This window comes from Molossus molossus, unplaced genomic scaffold, assembly GCF_014108415.1.
Source record: "Molossus molossus isolate mMolMol1 unplaced genomic scaffold, mMolMol1.p scaffold_m16_p_3, whole genome shotgun sequence".
Classification (NCBI taxonomy): Eukaryota; Metazoa; Chordata; class Mammalia; order Chiroptera; family Molossidae; genus Molossus; species Molossus molossus.
Window position 1 is genome coordinate 78387829 of NW_023425366.1, and position 27580 is coordinate 78415408.

General features: G+C 34.3%; 1 protein-coding gene across 2 annotated transcripts in view; it reads right to left on the minus strand.

The window, feature by feature from the left end:
- Positions 1–27580, minus strand: part of PJA2 (praja ring finger ubiquitin ligase 2) — a 76577-nt gene that overhangs the window by 13819 nt on the left and 35178 nt on the right. For both annotated transcript variants that reach the window (XM_036279206.1, XM_036279205.1), the window contains exons 5-7: positions 23838–24023; positions 10058–10243; positions 3868–3979 (exon numbers count right to left, since the gene is read on the minus strand). In XM_036279206.1, the coding sequence (XP_036135099.1) occupies positions 3868–3979; positions 10058–10243; positions 23838–24023 (484 nt within the window). The remainder of the gene's footprint in view (positions 1–3867; positions 3980–10057; positions 10244–23837; positions 24024–27580) is intronic.

The following is a 27580-nucleotide window of genomic DNA, read 5'->3' on the forward strand; positions in this document are numbered from 1 at the left end:
AGGCTAACTATGCTTTCATACATGTTTGTCTCAGTGGGTTCATTTTTCCCTTCTATTATCTATACATTGCAGTGCTAATAAATACCTGGAATTTCATATGTGTAGAAAGAATTTATTGCCTTGGTACTGATATATATTTAAGTTGATCTGGGGTCACTTATAAGCAATAAGAGCAAAAGAAACTATTTTATAGCCACTGCTATGAAACTCTGTAAAGATGTAAAAATCTATCTACATCTGAGAAATGCAAAATATTTTCAAAAGTTAGTCCAAGTGTTAGAAAGACAATTAAATAGCTTCAACAGCCTAACTGGAATATATCTAGGTTTAAAGTAACACAATCCTTTGTCAGCACAAAATTTAGTTCCTAAGGAATAAAACAGCATTTAGAGTTTTAAAAGAATGGAGATTTGTAACAAATGATTTAATACTGATTTGAAATGACCACTGAATCCAGATATGTAAGATGAGTACCAGATGGCTGATGACTGATTTGAATATATCTTTGGATATAGCCATTTACTGAGAACTTACCCACTGCACCAAGTATTTTGCTAAGTGCTTAAACATAATCTCACAATAACCCACAAAGTAAAGGTTATTATTCCCATTTTTGTAGATGAGGACCAGAAGCTTAACAAAATTAAATGCACTGTCCAAGGTCACATAGCCTAAATGAATCTAGCTCAAAAGCCCATGCTCTTGCCTCATGTACTACCTACCTGCCTAAGGCCTACACCCCAGTGTATATGAGGTGCTCCGTTAAGTATGTAAAGACTTTCCAAGGGGTCCAAGGCCAAGCAGGGTCTTAAGAGACTCAATTTTAATGAACTTTCTTATGTAATCTTTCCTCAAACTGATGTAAGAATGCTCCTGCAGTTACAGTAACATGCTACTCTGTCCTCACTTTATAAATAACAGCATACTTCTTACCTATCCAAGGAGAAATCTGAAATACGTGGTTCAAACTGAACTCTAAGGACTGAATAACAAATCTCTGTGGATGGCTTCCAATCCTCTGCTTTCAAAAAAATTGAAGGAGGATCCGAACAACTTGTCAAATTGATGTAATTTCAGCAAATATCTCAGAAGACTTGAGTGAAAAGGCTATGATAAACTCCTTCCATCCCTATCAATTATGTGAACAAGATTTCTCAAAGTTATATTCATAAAGATAAAAAAAAGAACTATGTCTCATTCTTGGAATAAATAAAATTAACTCATAAAGTAATTAAAATGCATCATTAAGAGATGCATTTTACCAGTAAAATTTTACTTATGTTTAAATAATTATTTATCAAAATTAATATATGCAATATATAGATAACATATCATAGAATTGTATGCTTGAAACCTATATAATCTTATTAACCAATGTCACCCCAATAAATTTAAAAATAAATTTTAGATAAAAACGTGTGATTTTGATCAACACTGCTAACAATTTTAACTCTATTTTTTACATTTAAATTCTTGAACATAGCCCTGGCCAGTTTGGCTCAGCGGTTAGAGCGTCTGCCTGCGGTCCGGAGAGACCCGGGTTCGGTTCCCACTAAGGGCACGTACTTCGGTTGCAGTTTGTCCCCGGCCCTGGTTGGTCGTGTGGGTGGCGGCCACTCGATGTGTCCCTTCACGTCGATGTTTCTCTCTCTCTCTCCCTTCCTCTCTCTCCCTCCCACTCTATCTGTACAAAAAAATGGAAAAATATCCTCGGGTGAGGATTAAAAAAAAAAAAAAAATTCTTGAACATATTTTTACTGTAAAGTGATATGATAGGGTAAATAATATTACTTAGAATTTATGCTCAAAAATTTTAGATGTCAATGTAAATGTGCAAAGGTATACTTTTTTCCTAAAAATGTTTTGGAGCAATAATAAGCTTCAATATTGTTTCAAACAGTTAAAAATCTAAACTATTTTGCCCTATTCTCTTTCAAATTTGAGACACAGCTCTGAGGCAAATGTTTATTGTCACTATTTTCACAACAGCCACTACCTGAAAAGAAAAATCAGTCTAGTATTAAAAAAATAACAGAAATAAAAACATCTACTACCAAAAAGAGTTAGGGCTGCTTGAGAAAATATCAAATAAAAGCACGATGTCTTATTATTTTGTTTTTGTTTCATTTAAAGAGTGTTGTGTTAAATCTAAAAGGAAAAAAATAATAAAAGATATATTATTGTAGTTTCATTTTTCAAAATGATTAAATAAATGTGTACTAGACACAGAAAAATAAAGATTTCTAGAGAGTGATAGAAAGAAAGGACTGTATTGATTCTCTAGGTGTGAAACATGTCTCAAGCTCAAATCTGAGTAGGCTGTTAAGCTGTGGGTAAGGGAGACACAACACCATTAATCGGAAGCCGAATGATAGATGGGGAACAATAGTAAAGTGGCAGTGCCACTGGGTTCCCTGAGAGCAGAAGCCAATAATGTAAGTTCCCTGTACATACTCTTGCTCTTTCTCGCCTCTTGTCTTTGTCTATTCTGCTAGTGCCTCTTCCTAGCATGATCTCCTATGATCAGTCTCTTAGGCTCTTCTTTCAAGATACCAATCAATATATCACATTTCCCATTAGTAACAAATAACCAAATAACAACACTTTTCATTCTCAAAACTTTTTTTTAAGGTATCTTCATATTATAGATCATAAATCACTGCCATAAGAATGGACAAGACTATAAAAGCAGACCCTAGAATACATGTATTCCACTGTGGTCTCTTAAAGTTTATTTAGCTCAAGGAAGTTAGTGATCCTTAATCTTTATATATATTTCTGATGCAAGTTATGCTGTGCCATTATTTCCTATGTGTCAGAATCCAGCAAATTAAAAAATCTGGGAAAAGTCTCTTGTCTCATGATGTTCTTTCTGACTTTTCTCCTAGTATGGTCACTTTAAGAACATATGTGCAAGAACATATAAAACATAACCGAGAATAATAATCTCCATGGAAGATTACACACACATTAAAAAAAAGTGATGCCAAAGCAGAGATAACTTAAGTGTGTGTGCATGCGTGTGTGTAGATAGACAGGTCAGTCTGTCTCTATCTACCTACCTGTCTATTATCTAACTTACGAATCTAAACCGGACTTTCTAAGCTTAGAAAATTTTAAGATAAATGCTATTATAATGTCCCTTAAAGCTTCCTCAATCATTTTTGTTCTCTCACTTTTGACTCATTCACATTATTACTGTTCATCTTACTTTAGAAATCACTTTAGAAAAAGTAATTTAAAGAAAGACTTCTTTTAATGAAAACCACCAGTGCAGTGGAAGTCTCCCCAGATTGGTTGGGCTTTTCACCTTAGGCAAATACAATTACAAATACGTTTTTGTGTTTTAGTCAAATTAAAAAAGAAAGACAAACTTAGAAACCAAATGTGCTACATTTATTAAAGTGTGTAGGTATGTGGGGACTAGGGGGAGTAAATTTTCTAACTACATTAAGCAGCATGATAGTATTTAGAATCTATGAGAACCAAAAAAAGGAAGTAATTTGTAATATATCCTTAGAGATCTTCAATTTTATTTCACAAATGAACCTGTGCATGTGTGTATAAAATTTTCAGATTCACAGATCCATATAATTCAATAGAGGAAGAGTATATATTCTAAATGTAAGCAGAACATTTTCCATTCTGTAGTAAAAACTGGGAAACCAATTTGTAGTAAACACTGGGAAAATTGGCAGGATGTCAACTGTGATTTATATATACACACTGGTGGTAATCAGTATTCAGTAATTGTTATTAAACTGATGAGGAAATTATTCACTTTTATTAAGAGCAGTTAAAAACTTTTGATTTTTATCATTTTGCACCCCACCAACTTATACATGGGCATCACAGTCACTAAAATACCTCCATAGCCTGGGCTAAGCGTTCTTCTAGTGCCATGTAGGTGAGGAATTGAGGATCCACATAAGAAATGGCTTCAGCAACTCCTAGTCCGTCTGCAAAGCCATCAAACAGACTGAAAAACAACAACAACAACCATGATTTGGGAAATCTTTATGTTGAAGACATAATTATATTAACATACTGATAAGCCAATAAACATACAAGCAGAAAATATTAAAATATTTTAACATAAATCTTGTGTGGTGAGAGGCAGAAAGAACCTAAGAAAAAAAGTTAAATGCTAACCATAAGGAGTTATACCACTACCTCTCCAATAGGCTGCCACACTCACTGTGCAAAGTTAGTAGAAACCTTCTCTTTATATATTTCTAGTTCTAACTTTGGGGACTGCTTAAGACTGGTATAAAGGTAGTACTTTCCCCCTCCTAATTATTTCCCATATATTTCTCCTTCTGTTTATTTTAGTTTCCAACCTAAGTTTAGGTGAGAACATAAAGAGAATTACTGCCTTTATTTTAATTCTATCATTAGATAAAGACTTTTTTCTTCTTCTCTTACCTTGTACTGGTTTATTACTTTGGGCTTAAAAATATTTTTAAGGCCCCAGCCAGTATGGCTCAGCAGTTAGAATGTCGGCCCACGGACCAAAGAATCGTGGGTTCAACTCCGACCAAGGGCACGTACCTCAGTTGCGGTTTGTCTCTGGCCCTGGTCAGGGTCATGCAAGAGGCAACCAAATGATGTACCCCCCACCCCGCTCTATCTGAAGATATTTGAGAAAATATCTCTGGTGAGGATTAAAATAAATAAATATTTTAAAGGATTTTTTCAAATCCTTCTCATTAATCTATCTTCTTTGAACTAGGCCTCCTCCATTATTATTTACCTTGATAAACATTGAGCTAAGTGCTAATTTTTACTTATTTTTTTTTTTATCAAAGATTGTAAGCTCCTTGAAGAGAAATACATCTTCACCTGGTGCTAATGTCCTTCTTCTACATCTAGACATACACAGATTCTTCCTTTTCCCCAAGTCTCAGAAATACTAATTATTTCAAAATTTGGAAATCACAAGTATTTTCTCAGTCCTCTTTTTTCTAATCTTTCTCTGCTGGGAGTTATATTCAAGTCCATTTCTTCAATTATCCTCTCTGTAGGTAATTCCTAAACTTCTACCTAGTTTCAAACGCCCTCTTGAGCCCTTGGCCTATATTTTTAGTTTTCTTTGGGGCACATTATCTCAATGAACTCCCACCACCTCAAATCCAAGATCTGAAAAACTCAGCTTATTTTATCTACCTAAAGGCAAGTTACTGTTGATTTCTATGTTTCTATCAGATATCATAGAAACGTGCAGAGTTACACAAGCTAGCTCAAAATATTTTTAAGTCAACCTTTGTGCCATTATTAAAATTACAAATCTATTGCCCAGAGATACAGAAGTATTCTTATGAAGAATATGTTACAGCTTAATACTATCTGGAAATCAGCAGGTATCATATGGTACAAAGGAACAGACATTCTCATACAATCACAGGTTTTAGAATTAGAATTAAAATAAGAATAAGTGAATCCAACCTCCCTTCAATACCTGTCCTCCTTCATCTACCAGTGAGATGTAGAGCAAAGAGGAAGAGCCCTGGAGTCAGTCAGATAGGAATTTAACTTCACACTTAACTGAATTATAGTTAAACAATGTGAAAATTTTAACTGTTACTCTGTAAATTACACGAATGGATGTACTCAGTTGCCCAGCACAGAGTTGACACCAGAGTAGGCAGTCAAGAAAACAGTAAAACTATTCCCTCTATATGGAAAATACACTGCTTTTCAAGGTGGTATGTGCCAGTGTGGGAAAGCCCTATTATATGTTTGAAAGTTAATGAATGTGAAATTCACTAGTACTGCTTGCTGAAGCAACACAAACTATGTCCACTTCTTTTTTTTTTTGCAGAAAACTCCTTAAAATGATTACTCAAATATCTCCTAATAATTATTTTCTTCTCCAGGCTAAATAAATCTAGGCACTCAAAGCATGACATCTGGTTATAATTTGGTCACTGAAGAATGATCAGCTAAAATTAAATTTCCTAGTATCATTCACTTGGTAATCACCATGGTAGTAACTGTTTTAGACAAGAATCCTAATTATACTAAAACTAGTGGATGGAAGTTTGATAGTTTGAGAAGAAACAGGTTATATACAGTCTCAAAGTATCTTCTCATTTGACACCTATTAACTGTGAATGAAAAATGGTAACTGTACAGTGAAGAAATCTGAAAGACAGTACCTTAACACCTTAACCAAGTGATCAGAATTAACATCACCAGTAATGGATAATTCATGTGCCTTCTGACGTGAACTAAGACAAAACATTACTTCAATGGTGTTTCGATAAAAATTTATAACTTTAATCTAATCATGACAACAGACAAATACAACTAAAACATTCTACAAATTAAGTGGTCTGTACATTTCAAAAATGTCAGGGTTATGAAAGACAAAAGAAGACTGAGGAGTGTTCAAGATTAATAGAGACTGAAGAAACGTGGTAAATAAATGCAATGAGTGGTCCTGGAATGAACTAGAAAGAAATTTCTCTCTGATGGATTAGTGGGATAATTATAGATGTTTAAATAAGGTCTATAGATTAGATCAGCAATTTTCAACCAGTGTGTCACAAGAATTTTTAAAACATGTAATATCTGACACTATTTATTCAGGGGCACTGACCTCTTGGGTTGTTAAATAAAAAAAATGACACAGCCAGCATAATAATAGCTGCCCAGTGTGAATGAATCAAAATTATACCTAATTTTTTGGTCAGATCAGTAAAAATATGTTTTTTGCTGTGCTGCAGAATTTTAATAATTAGTTTATGTGTACCAGGAGATGAAAAAGGTTGAAAATTTCTGGATTAAATAATAGTACTGTATCAGTATTAATCTCCTGATTTTGACAATTTTACTGTGTTATATAAGAAAAATCTTTTTGATTTTAGAAAATCCATTCTAAAATTTATAGGTAAAGAGGCATCAAGTTTGTAACTTACTCACAAACGGGTCAAACAATACCATAAATACAGAGAATATATAAATATAGAGAGAAATTTGAAAAAAATAGAAAACACAAATACAGTAAATGTAAACATTTAGGGAATTGTAAATTAAAAATACATGAAAATTCTTTGCACCATTTTTATAATTTTTCTGTAATAAATAATTTCAAAATAGTTTTAAAATTTTTATTATTATCCCATGGTTATATTCATATAAATTAAATTCCTCATAACCTTATTAGGTGAATAATTATAACCTCAGTTTCTTACAGGAAGACAAAGCAGTTAAGTAGTTATCAATAAATAAATAAATGGTACACTTGGGATTTGTCTAAATCCCAAACCCACATTTTCTCCACATCAACTCTTACCACACACCAATCTATGAGATATTCTCTTGGCATTATTACTCTACATTTCTGTGACATCACCAAAACAAACTTTTGATAGAGGACTTTTTCCATTTTCCTTTAAACTAAAAAAAAAAAAAAAATATATATATATATATATATATATATATATATATAAAAACAAAAGCTTAAAAAATTTTTTTCTAAGTAGTAGTGAAACTGAAAAAAAAAAAAAGGGTCAAATTTTGGCTTCAGAGATAACTGCTGCTCTTTGCCATAGCTATTCCTTTTAGTTATAAAAATAACCTGCTACTTTAATATGAAAATGAAACCATATTTTCACCTTATCAACCTTTAGCTACCACCACAGAATACAGTACGATATAAACAAATAATGTATTAATTTATCTAGATAAAACTAAAAAATTCAATCTTAAAAAAAATGAATGCTAAAATTCTTTATATAATTTTAAAAAAAGAGGACTACTATGAAGTTCCCCCAATTTTGGGACAATTAGCAACATGTCTAAATCCTTATCACAAAATATAGTCAATAAATTAGAAGCTAAAATGCAAAGTTTTTAAATTTAACTTTAAATTATATTCAATAAAGACCTCAATAATTTCTTCAAATTTTTATGTGGAACAACCCTTTTGCAAAGTTATTTAGAAATATATATCAAAATCTTTTTAAAAATCACAATTCTCAGTAATGTTACCCCTATGAATCTGTCCTAAAGAAATAACCTGAGCCCTGGCCGGTTTGGCTCAGCGGTTAGAGCATTGGCCCTTGGACCAATGAGTTGCAGATTTGATTCCAGCCAGGGGCCCATACCTGGGTTGTGGTTTGTCCCTGGCCCTGGTTGGGTTGTGTGGGAGGCAACCAGGTGATGTGGCTCTATCACATTAATGTTTCTCTGTCTCTCTCTCCCTCCCACTCTATCTGATGATAAATGGAAAAAATTGTCCTTGGGTGAGGAATAAAAAACAAAACAAAAAACAACCTGAAGTCAGAACTAATTTCATGGAGGGAGGGAAGAGAATTTCACTGCATTATTTCAATGCAGAAATGATCAATTTTAGTGCATCTACGGAATGGAGCATCTGTATGATGGAGCTGTAAATAATTATTTTTACAAAATTTTGATAATGTGCAATAGAAAATAATAAAATCAAAATAGCCTCCCAACATACACAGATGATCTAAATAGATAATTCTGTCATCTGCTAAGTTCTCTGAGAAATGACTTTGCACAAGAGATAAGACATCAGGATAAACAAGAAGTTCAGTAAAAGAGTAATGGGCAGATAGAGGGAGGAAGTGAAGTGAACATCAAGATCAGCAAGGCTAGGACTAGGTGAAACCACTGATTTTCCATAATGTTTGGGAAGCCAGAAAATAGGTTCTGGAAAGGGGGAATATTTAAGATAGAATTACAGATTGCTTTTGTAAATGTGATAAACTCCACTTATATGTCCACAAAATGGTCAATCAAAATCTGCTCTGCACATATAACACCCCCCAACACTCTTAGGAAGCAGAATAGAAAATGGTAAGAAGGATTTCAAGATGTTGAGTTTCATGTCAGGGACAATTCGGAGAAGCACCTACACATACAGAAAGAGAAATTGTAGACATAAAGGAGGGCTTAAAAACAAAAATGTGCAGAGTTATCAGGAAATATGAGTTTTTCTTATCTTTATTTTTCTAAATTTTTTGTAATGACATTTTAACTGGGAAATCAGACTAATTCTTAGAAATATTTCTGTGCAGACATGGAAACACAGGTAGTACCAAGCCATATTTTTTTCTAGAAAAAAACAACAAAAAGGGATCAGTTGGATCAAACATCCTTTCTTCATCTCAATAATAAGCTGCTTCCAAAGGGCAACTGCACACTTGAAGGATACATCTAACTTTATAAACAAAAACAGTTAAATTCTAACCATTATATCATGAAACGTAATGACTGTTATCATCCACTTAATTTATGTTACTTTTATTTGAAGCTCTTCTTTGTCAGCTTAAATTTAATATGTTCAACATCTCTGCAAAGGGATAATTATATTTTCCATACAAAATATATACAGAAAGCCCTAGCCTGTTTGCTAAGTGGTTAGAGCACTGGCCCATGGACCAAAGAGTTGCAGGTTCGATTCTGGTCAAGGGCACGTACCTCGGTTGTGGCTCATCCCAGCCCTGGTTGGGGTTGGGAGGGAGGCAACCAGTCGATGGGTCTTTCTCACATCAATGTTTCTCTCTCCCTCTCCCTCTCCCTCTCTCTCTCTCTCCCTTCCTCCTACTCTATCTGAAGATAAATAAAAAAATGTCCTTGGGTGAGGATTAAAAATATAATAATAAAACAAAATATATATAGAAGGAAAACTATATTCTTATGATTCTGATTCAATCACAGGTTTTAAAATTCTTCTAATAGTATTCAGGACTTTTTTTTTAAAAAGGATTATACTAAGTAAGTGCTATGTTTAGCATATACAAGAAAATTTAAAAGTTGGAAATCTCAAACTGTGAGTGTATAAGTCACCGGGATATAAGGTAAGCTTCAAGAGAGCTAAATATCAAAGAAGAAGAAGGTCACTGACTGAAATAAGTAGAAAAGAGTACCTGTAGGAAGTGATACCTGAAATGAGCTTTGAAGGAGAAGACTGGAAAATAAGAATACTTCTTAGCCATTAGAGATTCAGTTTTCGTAATTTAGGATCATGTAAAAATTCGACTCAATGAACAATTAAGCATGGCAATAACACTGTGCTACATACCTCCAGTCCACATCTAAGTCTTCACTCACGCTGGAGTCATCCTCAAGGTTATTGTTACCATCCAACATGAAAGCTTCTGGCTGTGCGAATTCATTGGCCGGCTCATTTCCCTCGTCACTACTGCTTTCATTCACTTCATTGTACTGTAACCAAGGAATTTCTCCTTCTTCCAAGGATGTCTGTTCCCTAATACAAACATTTTAAGAGAAGTAAAAATATTATTTTAAAACACATCAGAAAATTGTTCTTTAAAGAGTTCTATTTAGTGCAAGCAGATTCTTTATCCTTTGAGTTCTAAACTCTTGGTACTTATGATTTTTAATAATCTGTTTTCTTAAAATGTAAAATTACTTAAAAGAGAAGTAAATTTGTTATGGGGTCCCATGTATATAGAAATAGCTCCTAATTACATAAGAACCTATTTATTTGATACACATATTATCTAATCTCCAACATTTCCTTTTTTGGCAGGAGAAAAAAAAATTCATCTCAGATATTTAAAATTATTACAATACTGCCCTTGAATAGTTTCCCTTTAGTTAAAATCCAAATTCCTCAACCTGGCCTACAGATCCCTACATAATACATGCTTTCTCCTTGGCCCTCCTCTCCAACTGTTACCCTTCACTCCTCTCTCCTCCATTTACTACATTCCTACTAATCACTCTACTCTTGGAACACGTGGAGATCATTTCTACAGTGGGGCCATTTCCTCTACATGAAATGTGCTTTCACCAGATTTCTGCACAACTATTCCCTCCTCTATATTCAGGTCAGGGTAAATGTCACCTCCTCGGAGACGTCTGTCTTTGACTACTCATTTTAAGCAACTCTCCTGTCACTGGCTACCACATCACGCAGCTTACTTTCATTATTCAACTTACTTTTACTTATCATTTTGTTATTTGTTTATTGTCAATCTTCTGCCCATTAGAAAATAAGCTGACAGGGACAGAGATGGACAAATCAATGGTACAAAAAAAATAAGGAAAGGAAGCAGTTCAGAACAGCATGGAAAAAAATTATTCAATAAATCATATTGGGACAACTGAGTATCCACCTGGAGGGAGGGAGATTAAATCTCTAAGTTAGTATTTAACCTTAAGTAAATTCCAGATCTACTTTTTTAAAAAAATGTATATGTATCCCCACCACCTCTAAGACAATAAAAGTACTAAAAGAATCTTGAGGAAAATATTTACAGAAAATCTGTCATTTTAAGCATGATGCAAAACCTTGAAGCCATATACAAATTGTTAAATTTCACAACATGCACATTAAGCACTCATGGAAAAGTCAAAACATCAAAAATTTGGACACAAAGATCAAATTGAGAAAAAATAATTATACTACATGAGAAACAAAAGGCATTTATTTCATGGCCGCATTGAATTAAACAAAAGGAATTTTATAAATTTATAGATAAAATCATTATACTGGTAGGATTTTCTTATTCATTTTATTTAACAGAAAATACCTTTTAGTGTATCAAAAGGAGGTAAAATATTAGAGCATAGTTTTGGCAAAGCTGAATTTCAGTTTGAATTTTAAGATGAGAAATAATGTTAGACAACAGTTTATATATTTCAATTTTAAGAGCAACTATAATTAGAGATCTATTCATTTCAATGTGCAAATTTAACTTTGGGATAAAAACATTTATAAAATGGATATAGATAATGTCCACATATAAAAATCAACACATTTTAAATACACAGAAAACAGTATCTCTTTACATACCTAAACTCATAAATGTTTCTTTAATTTCAGATCCTAAATTATACTTCAGAATAACAGGTTTATAAGATTTAGTATCCAGTACAGCCATTCTAGTAAAATCAGAGAAATTAGCATAAAAATATACTTATTTTGTATAAGGTTTAATGTCAAATATATGAAGATAATGTTTTCCTTTTGTGTATAATTAGGTCTAATGAAAAATTTAACCCAAAATGGATTTAAAATACAAAATAAAAATAAAAATTCCTAAGCAACAGATCTTTATTCACTCCTTTATGAGAGCGCCCACCACACTGTACTGTAACTTTTCTGGTGACTCTCTTGTCTCTTCCTAGACTGGGAGTTTGTCAAGGGCATACAGTGTTGTCTCTTATTATATTTTCACCCCCTGTAACAAGTGCTTGGTATATAACTGATACTCTATCTCTATATGTGTTGCAAATGTAAAAATAAATCCTCAAAAAAAAACAACAACAAAAAACAATCTATTAAGCCTGAAACAGACCTTGGAAATTTTTGTTATTTCTAATGTATTCCTCAAAATATACATTTCTTTTTCCTATTATATAGATATCAAAATGACTTAGTCTGTATTTTAGATATATAACATAAAATTCAAATATATCAATGAAAATGATTCAGTCAAGAAATATTAATGTATGGGTTTTTTAATTCAAAGAAGAAACCTAAAACAAGAAATCATCATGAGTCTAAACAATTTATAATGTCATTAATACTCTTACTATATAACCAATTCTTGGCTACATATTTCACTTAAACATTTTATTCTGTTTTTAATAATTCATTATAGCACAGTCACAGAAATGGAAAATAAGTGGTACATGGCATATGCTTTCAACAAGTTATACAAAGTTTATATAAATTCCTACCATTTCACATAAATTCCGCAAGCTTCATGTGTGTGCTAGACCAGTTATCTTGATAGTATCACAAAAGGAATTTTGCTCTTAAAAAAAAAAAAGATTCTGAACAATGGGAGTCAAAGTATTTTTCATTTTGTGTAGATAACAACAGAAACAAATATCCCCTTGGGACTGTAAGCATATAAGTTTAAATGTTTCAAAAACCTTAAAGATATTTAGAACAGTAAGTATCTCAGTCTTTTTTCTCTCTCCATATACAGACACACACTCCATTTAACATATTCACAAAAATGTAGACAGTTAATGCTCTTTCTTCATTTCGGCAATTCAAAAATCAACAAAATGCCATTATAACGATATATAGTAAATATGAGACTTAAAAAGACATATTATCTAATTATGTCTCCAAATGGTCAATTCAAAAAAGCAATCCAATATATGGAAGACTGGAAGTCTGTACTTAACCACTACCACCACCAGAGTCACAAGTATTTCAACTAGGAAGGGAAACTGACAACTCATCCTTCCCTTTTGAGGATTTTTCAGCCCAGCTTGGAGAAAATGAATGCTACTACCATGACCGAAAGCTGCAAATGCCCTACTTGGGATCCTCATAACCTAATTCCAGTGTAAATCTTAGATGACCAGCATCATCTATTCTCCTGATTATAGTCTACACCTTTACCTCAAAGCTTCAGATACACTGTTGCTCCTTCCCAGAAAAGAGTAAAGATTCCTACTCCTCAATAACAGAAACTAAATTTGATAACAATTTATGAATAGAAATATTAAAATTATCAAAATATACTAATAAAACACTGAATATTTTTTAAAAATTTCATTACAAAGTTTTAAATTTGCTACCATATAATCATGCATCATAGAATTTTCTGAGAAATGAAGAAAATGAAAAGGCAGACAAATCAAATCAAACTCTTGAAAACTTTACTAACCATTCTGATTTACAAATCTGAGTAACTTCCTTTATTTTTTTTTTTATTTTTTTTTTTTAATCCTCACCCGAGGACATTTTTCCATTTTTTTTTGTTCAGATAGAGCGGGAGGGAGAGAGAGGAAGAGAGAGAGAGAGAGAAACATCGATGTGAAGGGACGCATCGAGGGGCTGCCACCCGCACAACCAACCAGGGCCGGGGACAAACTGCAACCGAGGTACGCGCCCTTAGCGGGAACCGAACCCCGGTCTCTCAGGACCGCAGGCCGACGCTCCAACCGCTGAGCCAAACCGGCCAGGGCTGAGTAACTTCCTTTAGATAATGAATCAGCAATTAGAGTAACCATTATTTGCAGCACAGAAGTTCAGATGTTTTAGTTAATACCAATATTTTAAAGGACCATGGCTTTCATAAAATAAAACTTATAAGAAATTTATTTTGTAAAATCCTGGAGTATATTAAATATTCCTAATTAACTAGTATTTAACTAACTGGTTTTCATTTTATAACTCAAGACACATGTAAGTAGCTGCCAAGCTTTAGGTATAAGCTCACTTTTATGTTAAAATTTTTTTTTCTTTATTGATTTTAGAGAGAGAGAGGGAGAGAGGGAGGGGGAGAGAGAGAGAGAGAGAGAGAGAGAGAGAGAGAGAGAGAGAGAGAAACATTGATGAGAGAGAACATCAACTGGCCTCCTCCTACATGCCCACTGGGGATTTGGCCCACAACCTGGGCATATACTCTGACAGGGAATCAAACTGGAGACCACTTGGTGCATGGGTTGACGTTCAACCACTGAGCCATATCAGCCAGGTGGTATAAGCTCACTTTTAATAAGGCTAATTGTATAGCAAATTTGTAAGATTTCAAAGCCCTATCTTAGAGGTAAAGTACAAAGGAAAGTAACTGAAATATGAAAAAGGAGTCAAAAATCCTAAAAAGGGAATTACAGCTTACAGAATCAAGGGTACCCTGGTTCCATGTCATCCAATTGCAAAGATGGAATCCCACCACTTAATTTGACGAATTATTTCTTTATTCTAAAACATTTACTATTGATTAATAGAAAAGGCAAAATATTTATTAAAAATTTTAAAGAGCATTTACATAAAGTTTATAAAGTCACCATAACAGCTGTAAGAACCTAAATGAAAACTCACAAGTATGATGTTACTAATTTAACTTTAAATTAAAAAACAAATCTCAAATAGACACTTAATACTTACTGTCAAGCAATTACTCAGTGTTTAGCTAATAACTTTGTTGCCCAGCTCTCTGAAAGCCCATTTCCCACCTTTTCTTCTTTCCTTAAATTTCACAACCTTCCTGACCTGACCAATTCTCAATATCTGGTAACAATGAGAAGAATATTGAAATCACCAAAGAGACTCCTCTTTCCTCCCACCAGCAAATCTACAGACTCAGCTACACTTGTCCCTACCTACAACCTTCCCACTAGTTACAAAGGAAGAGTCTCTGCTCCTAAAGGCTCTCTCCTCTGGATCGCAATCCTTATTGCCTTCTCAAGGACTTCATCTGATCTTTCCTATAATTATCAGTTACTCTCTTCTGAAACATTCAATCACGCTTCTTGTTTTTCTCAGCATGGGGACAATGCTTTTCTAGGTTTAACATCCACTTGTGGTCCCTTCCCTTTTGTAAAGAATTGGGTATAGTGACTATTCTCCACTTTCTCACCTTCAATTCCTGTTATTTTAACTAATTTTTACCCAAGGCAGAATATATACAATCTATTTTAAGTTACAAAGCATATTATATTGAATATCCATAAATCCAACACCCAAACCAGCAAACTAGAATATTACCATTGACTAGTATATACCTTGTGCTCTACACATTGGCTTCAAGCTCCCCTTTCCCCCCAAGAGAAGTATTATCTTGATGCTGCTATTGTTATTCCATTGCTTTTTGAAAGAAGTTTTCACTACTTTTGTATACTTAAACAAGATAATTACTTCTGCTTGTTTTTAAACTTTATGAAATATTTTCCAGGAATGGTGGTTTTCACTGTATCTCTGCATTCATCCATGTTTCTGCTTATAACTGTGGCTCATTCATTCCCATCGTTGTATAATATTCCATGTATGAATACACCACTAATTTTTCTGGTAATTAATATCTGCATTATATCCAGTTATATAGTTTTCATGAAAAGTACTGCAAAGAACAATCTTATATACAACTTCTGAGCCATATGGGGATGTTTCTCCAGAGTATACACCTAAAAGTAGAACAAGCTGGGCAGTCTACCATGTAAATGTTATAATTATTACATAATTTCAGTGAATCTGATCTACTTTGTACCTCAACAAGCAGTGTGTAAGAATTGATCCATATCTTTCAAAACCCCTTAGTCAGATTTCCTAGTTTTTGCTAATCTAATAGGTTAGTTAAAAAAAATGATACCTTTGTGATCTTAACATATACTTCTGAGTATTAATGATCTAAGCATCTTTTGACACATTACTATAAATAAAGCACCTTTTATTCATCATTAATATTTCCTCTTCAGTAAATTATCTGCTCAAGGTTGTGATCATTTTGCAAATAGATTGTCATGGTTTTTTGTTTTGTTTTGTTTTTACTGATTTCTAAGTTCTTTATATATTCTGCATATTAAGATTTTATATTCTATAAATATATTCTACCACATTTTTCCTTTCCTTTTCATTTCCTCTTCTTATATCTTTCTACCTTTTATTTCTTCATCATGCCATTCTAAGACCTCCACCAACCGTGGCTATGGAAAATGGTACTAGTAAGCACTCTCGTCTTTACTGAAAATAATTTCTATTACATTTTTTTTTTTTTTTTTTTGCTAGATACTTTTTATCAGGTCAAGGAAATTCTATTGGTCTTATTAGAATGATTCGAAGAAACAGCTCTTTTCTGTTCTTTGAAGAGTAGAGTGACATGATCCTTAGAAGTTTAGTTTAAGAGAATTCAGCTCTAAAACCATCTGGATCAGTTGTTTTTCTCCATGGGAAGATTTTAAACCATTGACTACCAATCTGTAAAGTTGTAGTATTATCAGCCTTCATATTTCGAGTGTGTTTTCATAAATTCTATTTTTCTAGAAATTTGTTATTTCTTCTAAGTTTTCAAATATACTGGTATAAAGTTAATAGTACTCTTTTTTTTTAGTCTTTTTAGATTTTATTTTAATTTTTTATTTTTTTTGTTACAGATGTTTCTCCTTTTTTACCCCACTGGCACCCCCCTCCCCATCCCTCCCGCCCCGTCCCCAGCTTTGTTGTCCATGTCCATTGGTTATAGTACTTCTTTTAAAAGTCAATCTTTATTGTATTTGCAGCTGTATCCTCTTATTTATTTTATTTATCCTCTTATTTGTTCTACTGGATGTTTAAAAGAATGGATAATTTAAAATACATAGGTTTTTTTCAAAAATTACATTTCGGTTATTTATTTCTAAGATAATAGCATTATTGTCAGAAAATCCAGTCTGCAGGATATAGATTCTTTGAAATGTGTTCATCTGTACTTTATAACCTAGTACATGTTCAGTTGTATTTGTGTATTCCAAAGAATGCAGTGTTCATTAAACTGTGCTTAAATGAGTTAAAATCTGCTAAAGATAGATGAATTTTTTATATATCCATGGATTATCAGTAATTCATAAAGGTATTAAAAAATTTACCAATATGATAGTAAATTTGTCAATATTCTCTATATATTTTGAGTCTATTTTATTAGGTGCATTCAAATCTAAAACTGCTGTATTTTACTGGTAAATTGGACTTATTATATAATGATCTTTACTCTCCCCAGTAATGCTTTTTTGTCTTTAAGCCTACTTTGCTAATGTTAATATAACTGTTTCATTTTCTTCTAATTAGTATTGTTTGGCAGAGGGTTGAAAGTTAACTTTTGTTAGTATTTGACTACAATATCATTTTCTACCCTTTTATTTTCATTCTTTCTGTATACTTACGCGTTCAAGTATGTCTTTTGTAAACAACATTTAACTTAAAGAAATCCAACTGATTTTAAGCAGATATTAGGTAATTTATATTTATTGCAGGACTTGTTTCTATATCCTACATTTTTCATCTCTATTTTTCTCGTTTTAAAGCATTTTTCTCCCTTTCTTTACTTTTATTAGAATTGACTTTAAATGATCTTTTTCAACATCTTGATTCTTTTTTTCCTCCCTCTATAGGTTTCCAGCATATATACTCTATGTTTACTCTTTTAGTGGTCTACCCTTGAAATTTTACCATACAAATTTAACTTATGTCAAAAGTTAACTTTCAACACTCTCCCAAACAATACATTTCAATTCTGGTCTCCCCCTTATCAACTTATGCTGTTCTGTGTTTTAGTTCTGTACTCCTCACCTCCCACGTTTATTTTATAACCAAATTACTGGGTTTTATTATTGTAGGATATCAAAGAAAGTAGCTGATGACTTACAAATGTGTTTTTGTTTATACTCATATAGTCTCTATATTTAACTACAATCAGGGACATTTTCCTTAAACTTGAAATTTAAATATCCAAGTGCCTATATGCCATCTACACTGCATGTCTGTCCAAATGTCACTTAAAACTTTCTAAAAGAATTCCTACTTCCCAGTTTTCTCTCCAGACTTCTACATCTCAGTCAGTGACACTAACATCTACCCAATACACAAACCAAAATACCCAGTCATAATTGACTGAGTCCTCCTCCTCCATCATCTTACACCTGATCCATTCTATTACAGTCATCCTTTGCCACTTCACTCTTAAACTTTTGTGGCTTCACTCTTATTGCATTTTCAAATATATTCATTAAAAAGTTGATCGAGACTGAAAATGATATAGAGCGCGCTCAGTTGTCTGAGTCAATTATATACCCCTGTATCACAATTAAAATTACTGTACGTATGGACTGTAGGCCTATGTATTCGAGCACCCACACAAATCCTTCAATGCCAGGTGCAATTGCTCGACCACTCCTTGTGTGTGGGCAATATCTTTTTTCCAAGAAATTGGGTGTGGTGAAACCAAGCCAATCAGAGTGTGCTATTCACTGACTGGCTATCCTATCCTCTTCCTAACCTGGCCACTGATTGGCTCAGCCTCATGCAAGTTCGTTTCTCTCATACATGCTTCTACATCACTATGCATTGGAAGCATCTTTGCTCTTGTAAGTGTTTGCGATTTCTGAGAACTTTTATCTAAGCCCCACGATGGCTCCTAAACGTGCTGCTTCTTCTAAGCCTTCTGACAATTAAACTAAGTGCCGGAGGAAGATGCTTATCATCCAGGAGAAGGTTAAAACTCTTGGATATGATCAAAGATGACAAGAAAATTGTGGAGGATGCCCGACATTATGACTTGAATGAGTCTGCCGTTCGTTCACTCCACCTGTAAAGATGAAAAGAACATCCGTGCAATGGCTACTGTCTCTTTTAAGAAGGAAGCAAAGCATTCGTGACAAGTCGTAATAAGTTCATAGTGAAAACGGAGTCTGCTTTAGCCATTTGGATCAGCGACAGCTGCAAGAAAAACATTCCATTGGATTTGCTAGTCATCCAGGAGAAGGAGAGGCAGCGCTCTACGGTGGATGAACTCAACCAGGACCCTTTTCTGCAATGTTCATGGATTTCATGGCAAGCAAGGGTTGGTTCAAAAAGTTCCATAGGAGGTATCATCTGAAGAGTGTTGTTCTCCACGGAGAAGCTTCCTCTGCTGACCAGCCTGCAGCAGAGGACTACGTGAACAACACGTTCTAAAAGATCCTTGAGTAGGGCGAGTATCAACCAGAACAGGTGTTCAATATGGATGAAACAGGACTATTCTGGAAAAGAATGCCTTCCCGGACATTCATTTTCAAGGATGAGGCCAAGGTCTGTGGCTTCAAGGTGTATAAGGATCGCGTGACTATCATTATGTGTGGAAATGCTGAGGGATTTTTGCTCAAGCCTGCCCTTATCTACGAGGCCAAGAACCCAAGGGCCCTGAAGAAGAACAAGAACCTGCTGCCAGTGCATTGGATGTACAATGACAAGGGCTGGATCACGAAGCAGCTGTCACTGGACTGGTTCCATGAGTGCTTCATCCCCCAAGTCAAGTTGTATCTCATGGAGAAGGGACTCGAGTTTAATGTCCTTCTCCTCATAGACAATGCTGGTGGTCATGGGCAACACCTATCCTACGACAGTGTGCAGATTGAGTTCCTTCTTCCCAATGCCACTTCTCTGATCCAGCCCATGGATTAAGGTGTTGTTCGCGTGTTCAAGGCCCTCTACCCGCAAAACACCCTGCAGCACCTCGTCGAAGGCACGGACCTTGAGGAGAACTTCTTGCTGAAGGAGTACTGGCGGCAGTATACCATCGCGACCTGTCTGAAGAACATTCAGGCCACACTGAAGGACATAAAGACGGATACCATGAAGGCCAGCTGGAAGATGTTGTGGCCTGAAATTGTCCACGACTACAGAGGATTTACCCTAGAGGATATAAGCAACTTGGCAGTGGATAAGGCAGTTAGACTAGCTCGGATGCTGGGAGGAGAAGGATTCGCGGATATGACCCGCGATGACGTGGATGAGCTGCTGGAGACACATTCAGATCCCTTAACTGACGAGGATCTGGTGGAGATGACTAAGTCTGTGAGTGAGGAGGAGGAAGAGCGGCCAGAGGTTCCTGGGGGTCAGGAGGAGGAAGCTGGCCTTACACTTGAGTGTATCTCTCAAGTGGTGAGAACTATTAAGGTAGTACAGGACATGATTGGTGAATGGGACCCACAAATGGTGCGTACATTGCGGTTCTGGAATGCACTTGACGGAGCGATAGAACCGTAACAAAAGCCTCCTCACACATGAAAAGACAGCGCCAGCAACTGCCTATCACGATGTTCTTCAGCCACACACCCAGACACCCACTGCCTACTCCTAGTGCTCCTTCAGCGGAAGACGACAACAATGCACCTGCTGAAGAGACTGCACCACCTGAAGATTCTCCTACTGAAGAGGTGCCTTCAGAGGAGCAGTAACCTTGCTCTTCTTTGCTATGCAGTACATCTCTTCATCTTCATCGCTTCATCATTGAACAAGTTGCACTATTTTCATAGGTTAGTGGTTGTGTGTAAGAACTGTGTGTGTGATTAAATGTAAAATAATAATATGATATTTGTAACATCTAATATGTCTTATTTTCTCTAATATATTGGGTAATACGAGTGTAATGGTGACTAAAGGGTGTTATTTCATGTCTAGAGGGCACTAATAATGTTAAAACACATATTTAGAAGGTCATAAACAGGTTTTATATGCTCTAACTGTGAAAATATTTGATTTATAAATAAAGAATCCTACGGAAATTCATTTATTGTGGTAGAATCTGGAACTGATTAACCGCAATGAGGGCCGATTGTATTTATAACTCGAAAACATTCTCAAACCTCTCTACTTTTCTTAATCCTCACTATAATCCCCTAGCCCCAAAGCCAAACGCATCCCTTTCCCCCTTTTAACTTTAGTTCCTTTGGAATTCAATCTCCACAAAACAGCTAGAGTGATCTTTTCAAAATATGTGTCAGGTCAATGACTTCTCCAGTTAAAATCTCACTGATCTCTGAATAAATTCCAGATGCTGTTTGTCCTACAAAGCCTGGCTTCGGCCCACGTCATCTCATTCACTTTTGCCCTACTACCTTCGTACATGTAAAGCCCTTTTCAATACCTCTGCTTTGACCTTTGCTTTTTCCTAGAAATTGTCATCTTTCAGATCTTGGTCAATTCCTAAGAGAAGTCCTCCTTGAATGCTCTAATTAATGTAGGCCCCTATCAGTTACTTTCTATCAAACTAGTGTTTTATTCCGTTCACAGTAATCACAGTTTGTCCTTTATCATGTTTGTTTGTTTATTTATTTTGTTAACCCTTACCCAAGTATATATTTCCATTGATTTTTTTTTTTTTTTGATAGAGTAGAAGGGAGGGATGGAGGAAGAGAGAAACATCGATGTGAGCGAGACACATCAATTGGCTGCCTCCCACACAACCCCAATAGAGCTGGGATAGAATCTGCAACCCATGCACATGCCCTTGATTAGGAATCAAACCCATGGCCCTTTGGTCCTCCTGCCTACACTCTAACTGCTGAGCCAAACTGGCCAGGGCTCGTTTATTATGTTTGTATCTTTTTATTATGTCTCTCCCACTATAATATCAGCTTCACAAGGGAACCTTATTTGTCTTGTTAACTGATATAATCCCAGGATCCAGCACAATGCTTGGCACATATTAAATGCTCAATAAATATCTGCTGAGTGAATAGATATTACATATAAAACGCTTAATAATACTTAGTAAACTAAATAATAGTGATTAAAGATGATAGACTATATGAGCAAAAAACCCCACCTCGACCTACCACTGTCAATACCAATTATATTTGTAAATTTCTTTCTTTACAGATTTTCTAATATATTTTATTCCCAGATTCTCTTCCAGAATTAACCTCAAGCTGAAAATTTATACCCTTTGAGAAATACAAATTTTATTATTAGTCAAAGCTGAAAGATTTTTTTCCTATGAAAACATATTCACCAAAATATAACCCACGAGAGACTAAATATTAGAACAAACTAATTATCATAGAAAAAAATTAAAGTTATCACAAAGATACTCCGTCATCAAGCCTAGAAGGTTTCACAAGCAAATACTAACAACATTTAAAGGAATAAAGAAGCTATTTCAACAATAAGCTATTTAAGCAACTTCAAAGGAATAAATAAGTCATCATTTAAAGGAATAAATAAGCTATTTAAACACCAAAGGATTCAAAAGAAAAAATAAATACATTCTTTTAGTAAAACAAGTATCAAACTGTATCAAGACAACAAACTAGAGACAGTTTGCACAATGAGTCTCAATATTAAAACCCTATTTAAAATATCAGAAAACAGAATCCAGCAGCTCACTGTAACAAGAATAAACAATGATTATTTGATCATGTTGGGTTTATTTCAAGAAGCAAGGGCAACTAAATATTAAGAAATCTATAGTAAAAGAATTATTCCTCATGATCATTAGGTCAAAAGTGAGAAATCTTTATGATCATTTCCACTGATGCTGAAAAGACTTTAATAAAATCAGCAAACATTCTTGCTAGAAATCTATAAAATAATAAGGGTATTTCCTTACTGCGATTTAAAATAAAGTGTGTGTGTGTGTTTTAATGAAATTAACCTAAAAGCCAGAATTTTTCTTCCTGGGGAAATACTAGAGCAAGGCTTGGTAAACTATGGACCATAGGTTATTTCTAGCCTATCACCTGTTTATATAAATAAAATCTCATTGGAAGACAGCTACACCCATTCATTTACATATTGTCGATGGCTACTTTTACTATTTTTTTTTTTTTTTTTTTTTTTATCTTCACCCGAGGACATTTTTTGTTCAGATAGAGAGGGAGGGAGAGAGAGGAAGAGAGAGAGAGAGAAACATCGATGTGAAGGGACACATCGAGTGGCTGCCACCCACACGACCAACCAGGGCCGGGGACAAACTGCAACCGAGGTACGTGCCCTTAGCGGGAACCGAACCCGGGTCTCTCTGGACCGCAGGCTGACGCTCTAACCGCTGAGCCAAACCGGCCAGGGCTACTTTTACTATTTAAAATATTTACTATTTGGCCCTTCACAGTATAAGCTGGACAACCCTTGTACTAAAGCATTCCCATCAAAGTTAGAAAAAGACAAAAAATGTTTACCATCAAGCACTGATTTTTGGAGGTTATCATTTAATGCAATTAGACATTCAACTAATAAAGTTCAATGTTGAAACCAACATTTCTGAATACATCACCAATTCCCTGAGGTTGCCCCATCATCTCCCTTGCCATTATATCCATTGTCTAGCAATGGCAGCTCTAATTCACTCATACCTAACTCAACCAAAGTGATCTTTTAAATGACCAAGTTTTCTTTAATGAAGCAAAGTGTAAACACTTACTACATCTTAATAGAAGATACTGAAATTTCCTGTATTTTCAATTTGTTCTTTGTAACACATCAAAACCATAAAAAATTTTTTTTAAAAATCAGTAGGACCTACTGGTCCTACACAAGGCTTGAAAATGCAATTAACTTCATACCCAACATTTGAATTTGATATATAGCACTCTTGTACAATACACATAAAAACAATAAATCTCACTGTTGAACATACCCTTCATGAAGAGATAATTCGTGGTTTTCTTCTTCAGGACCACTGCTATCACTCTGTAGTTCAGGTTCATTCTCATCTTTTCCTGGAAGAGTCTCCCAGCTTTCATCACTTGAGGACTGATCTTTTTCTGTACCAGAAAATCGGTGAGGCAAAGAAGCAGACCATTCTCCATCACTGCATTCTGAACTGCAAATTTAGAACAGAAATAAAATAAACTGTCATTATATATGCATTCATCATTTGGAATGTTAACCAGGTATCATGGTATAGAGTGGGCTACTGATGACACACATGCTTCATCAGGGCCAATTTAATTTTTAAAATACTTTTCAAATGATATATATATATATCAGAATGTAACTTTTTTTTAATCCTCACCTGAGGACATGGAGGGAGAGAGAGAGAGAGAGAGAGAGAGAGAGAGAGAAAGAGAGAGAGAGAGAAAGAGAGAGAGAGGTGAGAGAGAAACACTGATCAGTTGCCTTATGTATGCATCCCAACTGGAGATTGAACCCTAAACCTAGGTATGAGCCCTGACTGGAGAATCAAACTGGCAACCTTTCTGTGCACGGGATGATGATCCAACTGAGCCACTCCAGGTGGGCAGAATGTAACTTTTTCAAATGAATACAGCATATGGCAAGTTATGAATTATTAATTTATTATTTTCTTCACTAAAGTAATTCCATGGTGCTTATATATAGGTTCTTCATATTTTAGACATCTTTCTAAGTAAAAATTTAAACATAACTTGATAATTATAAATTAAATGCTACCCAGAATCAATAATAGATTTATTATTCACCTGGCCTGACTAAAACAACTTTCTAATTTGACAAACTGATTAAATATCTTCTATGAATAAATTTCTACTATTACTATGTTTTAAAAACGTAACTATTTTTTTCCTTCCTTTTTCACAGACTTTAAAATGAAGATATATTCAAATTCATATAAAGTAGCACTGACAAATCTTTAGTGAAGTTCTTCTGTAGAACTGTGAACACAAAACATATTTCAATTCAAGAGAATATTTATGTTAGAAACCAAAACATCTGATAAAAGGGTTACTAAAGAAACCGCAACAAAATTATTTTTAGTTATATTTAACTTTGGTTAAGTTGGTTACATTTAACTACTCTTAAAGCACCAGTCATACTACCAAAGGTAAAAATATTAGTTATCAATGTTAAAAATAAATCTTAAACATCCCTTTCAACCATATCAACCATTCTTGTCAAGAATCCTTTAATGATTTCCTTTTGTGCACTGACTTTTAAGAAACCAAAAGAATAACAAATTTTAGTTTATGCTTTTGAAAGGAAGTGATAATTGGTAAGAAATAGTCTTTTCTCTATTGATGACAATATATTCTTAATATCTAGACTAGTTAGTGAGTTCCTCCTTCTATCGGTAGATGATCCCAAGAGATCAAAATGTTATTAACAAAGAGCAGCACTAATCTGAGCTCTCAGAAGTTAGAAGTAAAAAAATAAAATCAATATTAGTTTTCAAGAAACAATGAACGGAAGGGCACAAACATCCTGGAGAAGGAATGCAATATAGCTCTGGAATAGCAAATAAAAGGAAATAAAATACCTGTAAAACTTTCTGTGACCCAAAGAATAATCTAAGATCAAGTAAATCATTTCTAGGCTTGCATCAGTGTCAAAGTCTACCAGAAAATGAATTTGAAGGAGCTTATTGGACTGTTTCCTTGACTATGAAGCTGCTCAAATTCAAAGCTAAATTACCAACTCCAATTTTGATGTGTTTTTAGCAATTAAGATTTCTATATTAATCTGTGGCAATTTTTTACATACTAAAATAAACCTCATTTTTAAACATTTTATTCAGAGTACGATTCTGTTCAGAATGGTTAACATATGAAACTTCAGAACTTTTCCAGATTAATGTAATAATTAATATGTACAAATTTTAATACAAAAAGAATGTCAACAATCAATATATTTAAGAAGCCTATGTCAAGGATTAGCAAACCACAGCTTTTTGGCCCAATCAGCTCTGCTGCCTTTTTAAACATGGTCTGTGAGCTAAAAATGATTTTCTACATTTTTATCTTTGTCTCTTAATTAGAAAACCCTAAAATATTTACTGTCTTGCTCTTTAAGAAAAAGTTAGCAGAGCCTTGGCCTGTATCATTATTATTCATCATATATAACCCTCACCTCTAAGTAGGTAATTAAAAAATATATAGCCCCAGCCCTGACTACTATGCTAAGCTTTCAAAATCACTAACTGCCCACCAAACATTTTTAGATTTCATGTTCCTTTTCAAAAGTTATACTTAAAAACAAAATTCATCTGCCAGATAAGTCCCTTTCTTCATTTTTTAACTGCTCATGTTGCTACCCTGCTTTTAGGCTAGAAAGCACTTATCTTCGACTCTTCACAAACTTCCCACATTTAATTCCTTTCTAATTTTCTATTCTTTCTGTACAATGGTTCTTATATCCCAGCTCCTTTTTCCCATTTCTCAAAAAAAACAAAAAAAATACCTCCTTCAAGTGCTTTTCTCCAAATGTAGATTTTAGTCAATTATTAATTGCGCCCCCAAATTTAATCCACTCTTTCAACTCACTTTAAAAAATGCATCCTGAATATCACTCACTTCTATTTATATAAAATAGATTTATAATATTACTCCAAAATTTTTCAACAGATCTTTTTTCTTAAAGCAGTACTTCACAAACTTAAGCCATTTATCTACTATCCTTATATTTTTTGCTACAGTTGTACATTAATACTGTGTCCTAAGGCAAAGGAGTTGGAAACACAGATTCTGGAGTCAACTTGCCTGGACTTGAATTTACCACTTATCAGCTGTGGAAAGTTACTTAACCTCTCTGTGTCTTTATCACTTCACATATCAGGTAAATATAATAGTGTATATAAGAGTGTCTAGTGGCTCATTGAGTTAGTGTGAGGAGTAAATGAGTTAATATATACAAAACATTCTAACAGTGCCTGGTAAATAATAAGCCTTCAATAACTGTTAGCAAATTTTTTTTTTAATTCTCACCCAAGGATATATATATATATATTTTGCCATTTATCTGCAGATAGAGTAGGAGGGAGAGAGAGAGAAACACTGACGTGAGAGAGACACATCAATTGGTTGCCACCCACACAACCCCAACAGGGGCCGGGGACAAATTGCAACTGAGTTATGTGCCCTTTATAGGAACCAAACCTGGGACTCTCTGTTCTATGGGCTGACGCTCTAACCTCTGAGTTAAACCGGCCAGGGCAGCAAATCTTTTTTTAACAACGTATTTTTTTTTTTTTTTTACTTAAATGCATTTAGTTACCTCCTAAACAATATCCATAAAATTCCAAATCTGATGAGTTAGTTATATTTTTTTCTGATTTCCATTAAAATAAATATATAATTATAAAAATTAGTAACACTCGTCTGTGAACCACTAAATATGTTTCGCCACTTTGGAGAATTCCGGTTTATAGAAAAAAGTTTAAACTTTGAAAGGTGTCTATGCTTGACTACAGTGTGATCGCAGTCACTAGTGCACTCTCACACCAGACTCGGTACGTGACTGCTCTATTTCAAATACTGTCCCTGCAGTGTGAACTCTCACCACAACTGTTTCTCCCACCATCACTTCACCATTTTCCCTTTCAGGCCCAGATCATTCTTTCAAGACCCTCTCCTATAAAACTATTTATTTTGTTTTTGAGTTAAATCATGGACTAGACATCTTGTT